We start from the raw sequence: 16854 nt of genomic DNA, 5'->3' as shown, positions 1-16854 counted from the left end.
CATCTATCTCCCTGTAGCCACTGAGTTGATTCCGACTCATAGCGACCCCATAGGATAGAGTAGAACTGCCCCATAGGGTTTCCAAGGCTGTAATCCTTATGGAAGCAGGCTGCCACATCTTTTTCCTGCAGAGCAGCTGGGGGTTTGAACTGCCTTTCAGTTAGTAGCTGAGCACTTAACCACTGTGCTACCAGGGCTCCTGCCCTGTAGCCTACCTGCATTCAATTTCCTTTCATGCAAACGACCAACTCTGTCTTTCATGAGGGCATTCTCAGATGTGTACGCGGTCTGCTCAGGTCCCAAATAGTAGGGAGTTAACCCCCTAGGAATGATCTTTAACCACTGAGAGGCAGGCTGCCCCAGCTTCCTCTCCCCTCAGTAGGACAATTCTAAGGCAGGCAGAATCTCTACAGTCTGTCTTCGACGGCCCCCAGTGGGATTAAGCCCTAGTTGCCCATAGCAGTATTCCACTAATTATCATACCCTTTATTGCCTTTCTTCTCTTACCTGAGTCATTTCTAGTGTCTCCCGAGATCACCTGCCAAATAAACAGCTTGCTTCTAAATCCTTTGTTTCAAGGTCTGGTGTGGGTTGGGAGCCCAAATTAAGACAGCCTCTTACCCCTTGCACACAGGGCCACAGATATGTCTCTTTTCCCACCTCACCTCCTGCTGAGGGGTCCCTGTAGAGGGTTAGCTGATTGACTCCTAGGGTCATACCCTTTCTGGCTCTTCTCACACATGTCCTTTGCTGGCATCAGGCTTCTGAGACTACTGTTCTCAAGGCCAGTTTCATGAACCTCCATGATCTCTATACCAGATTTATCAATTTGCTTGCTGCACCCAACTTCCCCTTCTGGATTTACTGCCCTGCCCCCAGCCCTGATGAGTGGACAGTAGACAACATGACCCCTGCTGTTCACAGCTGATTGGACTAAATGGAAGCCACATGATGGACTAGTTGAGCCAATCGGACACTCTAACAATTAAAGATGAGAGACACAACGAGAAGTTCTAGTTGGTAGTTGGCAAATTTCCAATACTGCTATCTCTGTTATCTTTGGCTCTGGGTTATTTTTATTCCTTAAAAATAATCCTCAAAAAATATCTTCCTATGGGGCTCCTTGGAAACTCTATGGGGCAGTTCTACTCTGTCCTATAGGGTCGCTATGACTCTGTCCTATAGGGTCTCTATGAGTCAGAATCAACTCGACGGCACTGGTTTGATTAAACAAAATCACTGTACTCTATCCCCTTATGAGCCTCTCCTTCCTGCCTTGCCCAGCTAAATTTACTGACCTGGGATGGATACAGAAAAATAACTGCCATGTCTCAGTGCAGCACAAAAGCCCTGTTCCGCTTTAGCAGGCACAAAGGCTCAGGCAGCTCTGGCCATCAGGGGCTTCCCTTTACAAACACAGAGTCATATAATCAAAGACCTGGCCAGTGACTGTTGCACCCCCAATGTTGTGTTTGACTCTGAGATGATTGCTGAGATATTTAGAACCTGATCACTGGTTTTATAATACTAACAATACCCCGTATTTGGGGCATCTGCTACATCTGAGCCATTGCACCAGATCCTTCCATGGGTTCTTGAATATTCACAGTAACCCTAGGAAAACCAAAATAAGCCCACTACCATTAATTAAGATCCATAGCGACCTTATAAGACAGAGAACTGCCCCATAGGGCTTCCAAGCAGTGACTGGTGGATTTGAACTGCCCAACTTTTGGTTAGCAGCTGAGCTCTTAACCACTGTGCCACCAGTGAGGAAGGTGTTATTACTCCCATTTTTCAGATGAAGATAATGAGGCTGAGAGAAGTGACAGACTTTGCCTAATGTCATCACACCGTAAGTAAGTGGCAAAGCCTGGATTAGAACTCAGGTCAGTGTGACTCTAAATCATGGGCCTTTCCCAATACATGATTCTGCCCTTCCTGCTTTTACTAGGGAGGCAAGAAAGCCCCCACATAAGCTGCGTAGGGCATGATTATGAGCTACCTTGTGTGACAGTCTCTAGAAACAAATTGGGTTCAAAGGAGAAAGAAGAAAGGCAGGAGTAGGTGGAGGCATGACTGGGCTAGTCTCAAAGGATAGGTGGGATCTGGACAGAGTAGAGTACAGAAGACACTCTAGGCAGCACAAGCAAAGCTGTGGTGGCTTGGACAAAAACGTTTTTGGGAGTCTGATGGGCTTGGGGGAGGGTCCACACTGTGCACAGGATAACATGTGGATGATGAGGTAGAGAGGGGCAGATGGGCAGATCCAAGGTGCAGCTCTGAAGCCTTGTTCTCAACCAGGAGGGCACACCAGAGTCATCGCCAAAACCTTTGTAAATTATAGATGCTTAGGTCCATTCCCAGAGCCCTGGTGGTACAGTGGATAAGGTCAGTTGTTTGAATCTATGAGCCACTCCTTGGAAACCCTATGGAGCAGTTCTACAGAGTTGCTATGAGTCAGAATCAACTTGATGGCAATGGGTTTGGATCCATTCACAGATCTATCACACTGGAAATTCTTGAAGTGGGACCTCAGATATCAGTGCCACTCTGGGCATGTCCATGAATGACCAAGAACATGCTTCGAGTATTAATTTAAGGTTACAAGTAAATTTTAACAAGTGGGCAAACTTGCAAGTACAGAATCCACAAATAATGAGGGCTGACTATAATACATAGTTGTTTCCATAATATTGTTTAAAAAGGAAGGAGCATGACAGCACTAAACTCATACCTATATAATTAAGCTGAATGTAAATGGACTAAACGCACCAATAAAGAGACAGAGTGGCAGATGGATTAAAAAACACGATCTGTCTATATGCTGCCTACAAGAGACACACCTTGGACTTAGAGACACAAACTAAAACTCAAAAGGTGGAAAAAAAATATATCAAGCAAACAATCAAAAAAGGGCAGGACCGCCAATATTAATTTCTGACAAAATACACTTTAAAGTTAAATCCGCCACAAAGGATAAGGAAGGACACTATATAATGATTAAAGGGACAACATACCAGGAGGACATAACCGTATTAAATATTTATGCACCCCATGACAGGGCTGCAAGATACATAAAACAAACTCTAACAGCACTGAAAAGTGAGATAAACAGCTCCACAATTATAGTAGGAGACTTCAACACACCACTTTCAATGAAGGACAGAACATCCAGAAAGAAGCTCAATAAAGACAAGGAAGATCTAAATGTCACAATCAACCAGCTTGACCTCATAGACATACATAGAACACTCCAACCAACAGCAGCCAAGTATACTTTTCCAACGCACATGGAACATTCTCTAGAATAGACCACATATTAAGTCACAAAGTAACCCTTAGTGGAATCAAAACATCGAAATATTACAAAGCGTCTTCTCTGACTATAAGGCCATAGAAGTAGAAATCAATAACAGAAAAAGCAGGGAAAAGAAATCAAATACTTGGAAACCGAACAATACCCTGCTCAAAAACGACTGGGTTATAGAAGACATCAAGGATAAAATAATGAAATTCATAGAATCCAATGAGAATGAAAACACTTCCTATCAGAACCTTCGGGACACAGTGAAAGCAGTGCTTAGACGTCAATTTATACCCAAAAATGTACACATACAAAAAGAAGAAAGGGCCAAAATCAAAGAATTATCCCTATAACTCGAACAAATAAAGAACAACAAAAGAAACCCTCAGGCACCAGAAGAAAGTAAAGAATAAAAATTAGAACAGAATTAAATGAGACAGAGAACAGAAAAACAACTGAAAAAGTTAACAAAGCCAAAAGCTGGTTCTTTGAAAAAATTAACAGAATTGATAAACCACTGGCCAAACTGACAAAAGAAAAACAGGAGAGGAAGCAAATAACCCGAAAAAGAAATGAGATGGGCAATATTACAACAGACCCAACTGAAGTTAAAAGAATCATATCAGATTAGTATGAAAAATTGTACTCTAACAAATTGAAAACCTAGAAGAAATGGATGAATCTCTACAAACACACTACCTACCTAAACTAACACAAACAGAGGTAGAACAACTAAATAAACCCATTAGAAGAGACTGAAAAGGCAATTAAAAAACTCCCAACAAAGAAAAAGCCCTGGCCCGGATGGCTTCACTGCAGAGTTCTACCAAACTTGCAGAGAAGAGTTAACACCACTACTACTAAAGGCATTTCAGAGCATAGAAAAGGATGGAATACTCCCACACTCATTCTATGAAGCCAGCATATCCCTGATACCAAAACCAGGTAACACACCACAAAAAAAAAGAAAATTACAGACTTATATCCCTCATGAACTCAGATGCAAAAATCCTCAACAAAATTCTAGCCAATAGAATTCAACAACATATCAAAAAAATAATACACCATGACCAAGTGGGATTCATACCAGATATGCAGGGATGGTTCAACATTAGAAAAACAACTACTGGAATCCATCATATAAATAAAACAAAAGACAAGAACCACATGATCTTATCAATTGATGCAGAAAAGGCATTTGACAAACTTCAACACCCATTCATGATAAAAACTCTCAGCAAAGTAGGAATAGAACAAAAATTCCTCAACATAGTAAAGGGCATTTATACAAAGCCAACAGAAAAACATCATCCTAAATGGAGAGGGTCTAAAAGCATTCTGCTTCAGATCGGGAATCAGACAAGGATGCCCTTTATCACCACTCTGATTCAACATTGAGCTGGAGGTCTCAGCCAGAGTAATTAGGCTAGATAAAGAAATAAAGGCATCCAGACCGGTAAAGAAGAAGTGAGAGTATCTCTATTTGCAGATGACACAATCTTATGCACAGAATATCCTAAAGAATTCTCCAGAAAACTACTGAAACTAATAGAAGAGTTTAGCAGAGTATCGGGATACAAGATAAACATATAAAAACCAGTTGGGTTTCTCTACACCAATAAAAAGAACATTGAAGAGGAAATCACCAAATCAATACCATTTACAGTAGCCCCCAAGAAGATAAAATACTTAGGAGTAAATCTTACCAGAGACATAAAAGACCTATACAAAGAAAACTACAAGACACTACTCCAAGAAACCAAGAGACCTACATAAGTGGAAAAACATATGTTGTTCATGGATAGGAAGACTTGACATTGTAAAAATGTCTACTCTACCAAAAGCCATCTATAGATACAACGCAATTCCGATCCAAATTCACACAATATTTTTTTAATGAGATGGAAAAACTAACTTCATACGGAAAGGAAAGAGGCCCCTGATAAGTAAAGCATTACTGAAAAAGAAGAACAAAGTGGGAGGCCTCACTCTACCTGATTTTAGAACCTATTATATTGCCACAGTAGTCAAAACATCCTGGTACTTGTACAGCAACAGATACATAGACCAATGGTACAGAATTGAGAATCCAGACATAAATCCATCCACATATGAGCAGCTGATATTGACAAAGGCCCAAAGTCAGTTAAATGGGGAAAAAACAGTCTGCCTAACAAATGGTGGCAGTATAACTGAATATCCATGAGTAAAAAAATGAAACAAGACCCATACCTCACAACACCCACAGAAACTAATTCAAAATGAATCAAAGACCTAAATATAAAATCTAAAACGATAAAGATCATGGAAGAAAAAATAGGGAAAATGCTAGGAGCCCTAATACATGGCATAAACAGTATACAAAACATTACTAACAATGCAGAAAAGAAACTAGATAACTGGGAGCTCCTAAAAATTAAACACCTATGCTCATCCAAAGGCTTCACCAAAAGAGTAAAAAGACTACCTACAGACTGGGAGAAAGTTTTTAGCTATGACATGTCTGATCAGCATCTGATCTCTAAAGTCTACGTGATGCCGCAAAACCTCAACTGTTGTTGTTGTTTTTAGGTGCCTTCGAGTCGGTTCTGACTCATAGCGACCCTATGCACAACAGAACGAAACACTGCCCGGTCCTGCACCATCTTTACAAAAAAGACAAATAACCCAATTAAAAAATGGGCAAAGGATATGAACAGGCACTTCACTAAAGAAGACATTCAGGTAGCTAACAGATACGTGAGGAAATGTTCACAATCATTAGCCATTAGAGAAATGCAAATCAAAACTACAATGAGATTTCATCTCACTCCAACAAGGCTGGCATTAATCCCCAAAACACAAAATAATAAATGTTGGAGAGGTTGTGGAGCGACTGGAACACTTATACACTGCTGGTGGGAATGTAAAATGGTACAACCACTTTGGAAATTGATTTGGTGCGTCCTTAAAAAGCTAGAAATAGAAGTACCAGCAATCCCACTCCTTGGAATATATCCTAGAGAAATAAGTCTTTACGTGAACAGATATATGTACACCCATGCTCACTGCAGCATTGTTTACAATAGCAAAAAGATGGAAGCAACCAAGGTGCCCATCAATGGATGAAAGGATAAATAAATTACGGTATAGTCACACAATGGTATACTACACATCAGTAAAGAACAATGATGAATCCGTGAAACATTTCATAACATGGAAGAATCTGGAAGGCATTACGCTGAGTGAAATCAGTCAGTTGCAAAAGGACAAATATTGTACGAGACCACTATTTTAAGAACTCTAGAAATAATTTAACCAGAGAAGAAAATATTCTTTGATGGTTACGAGAGCAGGGAGGGAGGGAGGGAGAGGGTTTTTCACTAATTAGATAGTAGATAAGAACTATTTTAGGTGAAGGGAAAGACGACACACAGTACAGGCAAGGTCTGCACAACTTGACTAAACCAAAAGCTAAGAAGTTTCCTGAATAAACCGAACTCTTCAAAGGCCAGCGTAGCAGGGGCTGGGGTTTGGGGACCATGGTTTCAGGGAATATCTAAGTCAATTGGCATAATAAAATCTATTAAGAAAACATTCCGCATCCCACTTTGGAGAGTGGCGTCTGGGGTCTTAATAACTAGTAAGCAGCCATCTAAGATGCATCAATTGGTCTCAACCCACATGGAGCAAAGGAGAATGAAGAATACCAAAGACATAAGTAATCATGAGCCCAAGAGACAGAAAGGGCCACATAAACCAGAGACTACATCAGCCTGAGACCAGAAGAGCTACATGGTGCCCAGCTACAACCAATGACTTCCCCGACAGGGAACACAACAGAGAATTCCTGAGGGAGCAGGAGAGCAGTGGGATGCAGAACTCAAATTCTTGCAAGAAGACCAGGCTTAATGGTCTGACTGAGACTAGGTGGACCCCAGAGGTCATGGTCCAGACACCATCTGTTAGCCCAGGACAGGAACCATTCCCAAAGCTAACTCTTCAGACAGGAATAGGACTGGACTATGGGATAGAAAATGATACTATTGAAGAGTGAGCTTCTTGGATCAAGTAGACACATGAGACTATGTGGGCAGCTCCTGTCTGCAGAAGAGATGAGAGGGCAGAGGGGGTGAGAAGCTAGCTGAATGGACATGAAAACAGTGGAGGGAAGGCGTATGCTGTCTCATTAGAGGGAGAGCAACTAGGAGTATATAAAAAAAAAAATTTTTTTTTTTTTTATAGCAAGGTATATGTAAGTTTTTGTATGAGAGACTGGCTTGGTTTATAAACTTTCACTTAACACACACACACACACACACACACACACACAAAGACAAGGAGCCCTGGTGGCACAACAGCTCAGTGCTTAGCTGCTAACCCAAAGTTTGGCAGTTTGAACCCACTTGGTGGCTCTACAGGAGAGAGACCAAGTGATATGCTCTGGTAAAGACTACAGCCTAGAAAACCCTACAGGGCAATTCTACTGTCATATGGCATCACTATGAGTCAAAATCTTCTAGATGGCTCCTAACAACAACAACAACAAGAAAGCAATTTTAGAAGAAGCTAGTTGCCAGAGTTTATAAGGTGAATGAGTGGGTAGAAGTGGAAAGAACAGGCAGTCAACAGCATGTGTTTGAAAAATATGTTAACGAAAGGAAAAAGAAATGGAATGGAATTAAGAAAGAAGACAGGATCGGCAAGAAAAGGACTTTTATTTTTAAGGGGAGAGACTCTGGCATGTTTAGTGATAGAAAAGAGACAGCTGGAAAACAGTAAGCGACCAAAGATGCTAGAGAGGGCATGTCCAGAAGGAGAAAGGAATGTTTTGATATTTTTAAAATTCCCATTGTAATCTGAATCCTCCAGTTTGACACTGAAATAATTGGCAGGTTATACCAAAGCTAGAGTTTGCTTTGTGCTGAGCAGACAGTCTTTTTATAAAACCTTTTCCCCTCTCAGCTAGTGGTTATTTCTGCAGAATGAGCTAACAGTTCTTTAATGGTACCATGAACTAAAACTACAGTTTACAATGGAAATTTCAACCACAGCTATTACTGCCACTAGCAAGACAAACTTAAGCCTGAAGCAATATGAGTTGTTTCATAGAGGAGGAATGTGAATGCCATCAAAAATGTCATTCATATTTGGTTGCATCTCTGTGTTTGTTGAAGAGCAAAACAGGAATAACTGGGGAGAGAAATCCAGGCTTGTTACTGCAGTTCTTCCTAGGCATAAAGGGGAGACAATAAGAACCTTCTAAAACATGCCAGTTACAGATGTGGTAATGAGGACAGGTGAAATGGAATGGTCTTATCCTCAAAATAAATGTATCAGTAACAGGAAGAATAATAAAAGAGGAAAATAGGAACATCTGTATTGAAGCTATCTGAAGATTTGCTTCTTCTAATAATTACCCTCCAAGTTATTTTATCTTTCCCCTTAAGAGACACCAACAACTTGAGTCAGCTGGAATGTTTAAAATGCCAGGAAGTTACTAGAAAGCAAATTCATGATGCAACTACGTAAAAAAATTAATCCATCTGGCCCAGGTCTTTGCTGGTTGTTTATCTCCGGCTGGACAACAACTAAATAGCAACTATCTTTTTGCCTTTAAGGTGTTTTCTGGCAGTCTCTTTTAAAAGATCAATATTAATAGCATAAGCTATTGAGAATCTACTATATATCAGATACTGGTGGTGGTTTATACTCATACTACTATGATTAATCAAATGATAACTATTATTTATGGAGAACCAAAATCTTCAGAATCCTTACAGCTTATGAGAGATCTACTTGTATAACTATTTTACTTAACCCCATTTTAGACAGTCAAGTAATTTGTTTTACAATATCCTCTCATTTAATTTTCTCTTTTACCCCAAGGAATAGACATTTTCTCCATTTCAGGCCTTGGGTCCCACCACCAGTATGTAGCAGAACTGGGATTGAACAAGGAAGGCTGGCCCCTGTTATGGATTGAATAGTGTCTCCCAAAAAGATACACTGATGTCTTAATCTCTGGAACCCGTAAATGTGACCTTGTTTGGAAATAGGGTCTTTGAACACAAGGTCATATTGGAGTTGGATGGATCTTAATCCAGCCTGAGTTCCATTGCCACTGAGTGGATTCCAACTCATAGCAACCCTATAGGACAAAGTAGAACTGCCCCATAGGGTTTCCAAGGCTGTAAATCTTTACAGAAGCAGACAACCACATCCTTCTCCCAGCGATAGGCCGGTAGGTTCGAACCTCTGACCTTTCAGTTTAAGAGCTAAGGGCTTAACCACCGTATCACCATGGCTCCTGAGTAACGCCCTTACAAAAGAGGGACACAGATAGAATGGCCACGTGACTACTGTTGTTGTGCTGCAGCTGCAAGCCAAGGAATGCCTAGGCTACCAAAAGCCAGGAGAGACAAGAAAGGATCTTCCCCTGCAGCCTTCAAGAGAACACGGCCCTAACAGAACTACCATACAATCCAGCAATCCCACTCCTTGGAATATATCCTAGACAAGTAAGAGCCTTCACACGAATAGATATACGCACACCCATGTTCATTACAGCACTGTTTACAATAGCAAAAAGAAGGAAACAGCCAAGGTTGTTAAGTGGATGAACAAATTATGGTATATTCACACAATGGAATACTACGCACTGATAAAGAACAACAATGAATCCATGAAACATAACATGGAGGAATCTGTAGGTTTATGCTGAGTGAAATTAGTCAGTTGCAAAAGGACAAATATTGTATGAGACCTCTATCGTAAGAACTCAAAAAAAGGCTTAAACACAAGAAAATATTCTTTGATGGTTACGAGGGCAGAGCAGGGGATGGAGGGGAGGGAGAGGGGTATTCGCTAATTAAATAGTAGATAAGAATTATTTTAGGTGAAGGGAAAGATAACACACAATACAGAGGAAGTCAGCACAACTGGACTAATCCAAAAGCTAAGAAGTTTCCTGAATACAACCAAACACTTTGAGGGACACAGTAGCAGGGGTGGGGGTCTGGGGACCATGGTTTCAGGAGACATCTAGTTCAATTGGCATAACAAAATATATTAAGAAATTGTTCTGCATCCCACTTTGGTGAGTGCCGAATGGGGTCTTAAATGCCAGCAAGTGGCTATCTATGACGCATCAATTGATCTCAACCAACCTGGAGCAAAGGGGAATGAAGAACACCAAAGACACAGGAAAATATGAGCCCAAGACAAAGAACAGGCCACATAAACGAGAAACTCCATCATACTGAGACCAGAAGAACTAGATGGTGCCTGGCTACTACAAATGGCTGCCCTGACAGGGAACACAACAGAGAATCCCTGATGGAGCAGGAGAAAAGTGGGATGCAGACCTCAAATTCTAGTGAAAAGACCAGACTTAATGGTCTGACTGAGACTGGAGGTACCCCAGAGGTCATGGCCCCCAGGCTCTGTTAGCTCAAAACTAAAACCATCCTCAAAGCCAAACGAAGATTAGACTGGAGTATGAGACATAAAATGATATTGGTGAGGAGTGTGCTTCTTAGCTCAAGTAGACACACGAAACTATGTGGGCACCCTCCAGACAGGGGAGAGACAAGAAGGCCAAGGGGGAGAGCAGCTGGTTGAATGGACACGGAAAATACATGGTAGAGAGAAGCAGTGTGCTGTCACATTGTAGGGAGAGCAACTAGGGTCACGTAACAATGTGTGTATAAGTTTTTGTATGAGAAACTAACTTGAATTGTGAACTTTCACTTAAAGCACACACACACACACACACACACACACACAAAAAGCATAGCACTGCTGACAACCTGAATTTGGACTCCTCCTCGCCTCCAGGCCATGAGGCAATAAATTTCTGTTCTTATAAACTACTCAATTTGTAAAATTTTGTTATGGCAGGCCTAAGAGATTAACACAGTCTCCAAGGCCTGTTCTCCTGCCAGGCAGGTGTTCAGCCTCTCTCACCCTCTCCCCACTGCCAGTGAGGGACACTCACTTGGAAAATGACCACTGAATAAGACAGATGTGGCAGCCAGCATCTCCTCTGGTGGCAAACAGCAGCCCACCAAACTCAAGAGGAGCCACCGCGGGAGGGAGGAAGGCTGGGTTCTGGCAAGGCTCAACATGGATAACTCTCATGGAGAAGACATCACCACTAAGGTCTTGCTGGACCCCAAACTGCTCTCATCAATGAAGAGACTGAAAAGGCCCTTGCTGCTCCCTCACCTCCCTCAGTCAGCAACCAACATCAGAGGACTACTCTGAAAACCTTCTGAATGGCGAAGGGCACTTTCACACGTAATAAAAACGTGGAGGTGACCTAGTTATTCTTATTTGGGAATCTGTATGAGGGAGGGAAAGTTCTGGAACCCAGACAAGGAAAGGAGATGACCTGCCCTAGATGCAGAGGAATCAGGAGCTCAATTTAATTTGAAACCGCAAGCAGGGTGAAGAGATACGGGGGACTACCTGACTCCTCTTACCTTTAATGGTTCCAGGTCATGGTTCGTTTTCTATCACAGGAAACAGAAAACTCAAGGGTCTTGGAATCTGGGTCTGTCCAGTGGATGTTTAGGGTACAGGGTACAGCTTCCCATGTCAATGCCTCCTGATAGAGTATCCACTACACTACAAACGCCACCAGGTTGATTCTTGTGGGGGTGGGAAGGGAGAGGGGAAATATCCCCAAACTACACAGGGTTGGAAGGAGAAATCAACCTCTCCTGGGTGGACACAAACCAGCATGGAAGGCTTTGCCCAAGGCACTCTCAGCCAAACAATGTTTCCAGGTTGGAGGCAGCAGGGATGTGGAGAAGCCATGTGGTCTCTAGCTGACTCCTTCATAGGGACGACTGGCTCCTCTCCAAATACAGACTGCAGCCAATAGGGGACCATGCCCACCCAACCCAGTCAACAGGGTCAGATCCCACACTAAGGTTGGGAGGGCTGGGCCAGCTGTACCTCCTGCCCAAGCAGCCCTGGGGATGCTCGGGTGCCCACCATAGAGGGCAGAGCAGGACACCATCTAGTGCTTACACCTGGGAGGTGATGGAAGGAAGGTCTTTGCCAAGATACTGGTCTCTGATAATCACAGTGGCTAAGAGCTCGGCTTCTAATCAAATGTCAACAGTTCGAATCCACCAGCCACTGCTTGAAAACCCTATGGGGCAGTTCTCTTCTGTCCTATGGGGCCACTGAGTTGGAATCAACTCGATGGCAATGGGACTCAGGCTGGATTAAAATCCACCCTACTCAAGGAGGACCTGGAGCCCAGGTGTGACTCCAACGCACTCTTGGGGTGGGGATGGGTTTGTCTCTCACATTATGCACTCCTCTTTTCATCCTTTTTGCATTACTTGTCTGGGATTTAGGAATTCATTTCCCTTCTCTGCCCTCACATGCAATCTGGGGAAGCAGGATAGTTCAGACAGGAGATTACCAGCAAAGTTCAGGGCTTTTTGTCTCTTTGTTCCCAAATGGCATCCAAACTGTATCTTGGAAAGATGCCACAAGCTCAAAGCCCAGCAGACACGCTAGAACTTGGAGATAGCTAGGAGCTTCTTCCACCTTTCTCCAAGCCACGGCGCTGGAATACCGGCCTTCCAAGCACCTGCTTGCAACAGGGGGGACCAACTGCATACTGCCTGAAGACAGTTGCAGGTAGGTGGTGATCTGGGCTCCCCGTGGGAGAGACCAGCCGGAGACACTTGGCAACCGGCTCAGATCCAGACCTTCTGGCAGGAAGGCAGAACAAGGTGGGATTTGGGATCACCCAGCGCTGCCTCCTGGTCACTTCATGTCTGCCGCAGGCCTTTTCCAGCCCTTCTCAGGACGCGAGATCCCTGGCCAGCGCTGCGACCAGCGCTCAAAAGGAGCACCGCCTCCTGCCAGTCCCCGTCCTCCCCGCAGCCTTCTGCTTCCCGGAGTCCGGCGCCCTCAGGGTGCACCCACCTCCTCCACCGCGCTGCGCAGCTTGTGCTGCGTGTCCTCCATCAGTTCCCCCACCTCACGGAGCATCTCGTTGAGGGTGGCCTTCTCCTGCGGGTAGCTGAGAATCGGGCCGGATCCGCCGGGGGCTGAGCTCGTAGTCGGAGCCGGCGCGGGAGCCGTGGGGACAGCGGCCGCCAGCAGCAGGCACAGCAGGGTGCCCCCGAGTCTCAGCATCTCTGCGCTGCGCCCTCCGACGCTGCCTGTGTTTCCCGGAGCTCGGTCAGAGGCGTGCGCAGCAACCCCTCGCGTCCCGCCGCCCCGCCCTGCCGCCGGGGAACTCCGAGCCCTGGCCTGCCCTCGGCCCCCTCTTCTCGCATCCACCCCTAGGCAGGACGAAACGGAGTCCCTTTCCGGACGCAGCTCCAGCCCTCCGCCACCGGTCAGAAGGAGTCCCCACCCGCTCCAGTCCCGCGCCCCCAGGCCCCCCACACCCATCCTTGTGCACAAGCTGAGCTCTGCTCGCCGCCCCCAACGCTGGTCCCCCTCAGCCCAGCGACAGAACTCAGTTCCCCTACGCTAACAGCCCCTGTGCACCCCAGCTCCGTCCCGGGTTCGAGCCGTGCCGCCTCTCCACCTCGTCAGAACCCAGCTTTAGCGCCCCGACCCCCATTCGCACCCCAATCCCGTCCCAGCCCCCTTGTGGGGTGGTCAGGGCACAGGTCAGCCCCGCTCCCCTAGGGGTCTGAACTGAGTCGAGCGCCTGCCCCTCACCCACCCAAGCTAGACTGAGCTGAGCCGCCGTCGCCCCCCGCCCCCCGCCGCCGCCCCTCACCCACCCCGACTGGACCGAGCAGCGCTCCGGGCCGGACCTGCCGCGCTTCGCCGGGAGGCCGCCGCTGGGCTGCGGGAGCGGGAGGCGCGGTGGGCCGGGCGGCGGGCGAGCAGCGGTGCGGAGAGCGCGGCGCGGATGCCGCAGCGCTGGTACCCGACTAGCCCGCAGCCCTCGCCCCGCCCGTTCCCCAGGTCCCCGCCCCGCGGGAGGGGCCGCGGCTCTGGATGCTGCCATTGGCTGGCCGGGTGCCGGGGACCTCACGCCCGGGGGCCCCCTCCACTGCCTGTGATAAGCTCCGCGGAAAGCCATCCTCTGCTTTGCAATCCTTGGCCTCTGTGGCATTCCGCCACTGTCATCTCTGGCCTCCATTGTTGCAACAGCCTACTGAGGGGTCTTGCTAAGTCGTACCTTGCCCGCTCCAAACCATCTTTTGACCAGCATGCAGCCCTGCAGAACAAAATCCCAACTCCTCAGCCTGGCCTTAATCCGTCTGCCATGGTTGACTCAGTTCTCTAGCCAAGAAAACCGATTTGTAGCTCACTGACTGGACTGCAAGCATGTCACAAGGTCCTTGAGTGTGGCATAGTAGAGTGGTTAGGACCAGATCGGCAGCCAGACTGCTTGGTTTGAAGCCCAGCTTTGCTACTAACTTCTTTCCCAGTCTGGTCATTACCAGATTTGTTTTTGCCCGTTTATCCAAATGTAAAATGGAGGTTATAGTAGGCTGTCTCCCAGCGTCTTAGTCATCTAGTGCTGCTATAACAGAAATACCACAAGTCGATGGCTTTAACAAAGAAATTTATTGTCTCACGGTCCATACTCAGGGTGTTAGCTCCAGGGGCCGGCTTTCTCTCTCCCACAGCTCTGGAGGAAGATTCCTTGTCATCAATCTTCCCCTGGTTGATAAGCTTCTCAGGCACAGGGACTGCAGGTCCAAAGGACATGCTCTGCTCCCAGTGCTGCTTTCTTGGCGGTATGAGGTCCCCATGTCTCTCTGTTCATTCCAGTCTTTTATATCTCAAAAGAGACTGGCTTAAGCCACTACCTAATCTTGTAGACCTCATCAGTATAACTGCCACTAATCCACTTTATTACATCATAGTGATAGGATTTACAACATACAGGAAAATCACATAAAATGGTGGACAGTCACACAATATTGAGAATCATGGCCCAGCTAAGTTGACAGATTATTTTGGCCGGACACAATTCAGTCCATGACACCCAGTTAACAGGCATAATGAAGGGACTTCGGCAAGGCATATCGTGGGTGGGATATAAGTATTAGCGTCATAGTGAGGAGTCCTGGTGGTGCAGTGGTTAAAGCTCAGGCTGCTAAACGAAAGGTTGGCCGTTAGAACCCACCAGCTGCTCTAAGGGAGAAAGATGTGACAGTTGGTGTCCATAAAGATTACAGTCTTGGAAACCCTAGGGGGCAGTTCTACTCTGTCCTATAGGATGGCTATGAGTAGAATCCATTTGACGGCAGTGGGTTTGGGTTTTTGGTTTTATCACATTGACAGTGAAGACATTGGTGGTTCAGTGATGGGATTCTCGCCTTCCACATGGAAGACCTTCCCCGGTTAGGTTCCTGGCCAATGCACCTCGTATGTAACCACCACCTGAGGGTCAGCGGAGGCTTGTGTGTTGCTAGGATGCTGAACAGGTTTCAGGGGAGCTTTCAGACTAAGACTAGGAAGAAAGACCTGATAATCTACTTCTAAAAATCAGCCATTGAAAATACTGTGAAGCCCTATGAATCACTACCATCACTGAACAACAGCAGCTAGCAACAACACCAGCAAAATGACAATAGGAACTTTGTTTTATTTACAGCAGTCTCCGCAGTGCCTAGAACAAGGGGCACTCACATATTATTTTAAAGACTTAATTAAGGTATGGCTGACTCACGTATTTCTTTAATAAATGAGTGTTTTCTCAAGCCTTCTTTCTGTCTGGCCAGTCCTCCCTCCTTCCCTTGGCCTAGCTAACTCCTCCCAGTCTTTCAAGACTCAGAGTCTCTCCTGGCCTCTCCCACCCTCCTCAGAATCTCTCCTCTAGGCTCCCTAGCACCACGTGCTTCCCCATCACAGCACCGACTTGGCATGTCTGTTTGTTCACTGGCCCATTTCCCCCAGAGACCAGGAGCTTGTGGGAGGCAGGGACGAGCTTACTCCCCTTGGGTCACCAGGACCTCAGTAGTACATAATACACACTTGGTCCCTGAGAAACGGGTATGCTGATCTTTATGTCAATAGCTATCATGACTCAGTACTCGCTCTATGCCAGGCACAGGTGTTAACTTGCTCAATTCTTGAACAACCCTCTGAGGTTGGTACTACTATTTTTATTCCCATTTTACAGATAAGGAAAGTTTCTCAAGGTCACATAGCAACTATACTAGGGGTTGAACTGGGATTTGAACCCAGAAATCTGGTTCCAGGGCCTTCACCCTGAACTGCCACACTCCTCTGCTGCAGTCCCGGCAGGGAGATATTGCAGCAGACTTGGGAGTGTGAGATGTGTGATTTCTGTTCTGAGGCCACCGGTGATCACTTGCGAAATGTGTTTGGGGATGATGGCCACCTTGTTGTGTTCATATACCTGATCCACAGCAGAGTGTCAGTCAGGGAGAAAACATATTCGGGGACCTTGTTGGCATTGGGCACTGTGCTCACCACAACCCTATGAGATAGGTGCTGTCATCTCATTGCTTAAGTGAGGACACAGAGACTCAGAGAAGTAAGCAGTCAGCTTAAAGCCAGGAAGCAAGGAAGTGGTGGATCTGGAAGTACTCTGGATG

At 45.6% G+C, this 16854-nt stretch overlaps 1 protein-coding gene across 2 annotated transcripts in view; it reads right to left on the bottom strand.

Moving 5' to 3' along the window:
- Positions 1–14124, bottom strand: part of DKK3 (dickkopf WNT signaling pathway inhibitor 3) — a 54573-nt gene extending 40449 nt beyond the window's left edge. Inside the window, exons 1-2 of one of the 2 annotated variants that reach the window (XM_064288428.1) lie at positions 14056–14124; positions 13241–13479 (exon numbers count right to left, since the gene is read on the bottom strand). In XM_064288428.1, the coding sequence (XP_064144498.1) occupies positions 13241–13453 (213 nt within the window). In that variant the 5' untranslated portion in view covers positions 13454–13479; positions 14056–14124. The remainder of the gene's footprint in view (positions 1–13240; positions 13480–14055) is intronic. The other variant, XM_064288427.1, reaches the window with a different exon arrangement.
- Between the last annotated feature and the right edge of the window lie 2730 nt (positions 14125–16854).

The sequence above is a fragment of the Loxodonta africana genome, chromosome 7 (assembly GCF_030014295.1).
Source record: "Loxodonta africana isolate mLoxAfr1 chromosome 7, mLoxAfr1.hap2, whole genome shotgun sequence".
NCBI classification, from domain to species: Eukaryota; Metazoa; Chordata; class Mammalia; order Proboscidea; family Elephantidae; genus Loxodonta; species Loxodonta africana.
The sequence above is the reverse complement of the archived record's forward strand: the minus strand, read 5'-3'. Positions and strand labels throughout refer to the sequence as shown.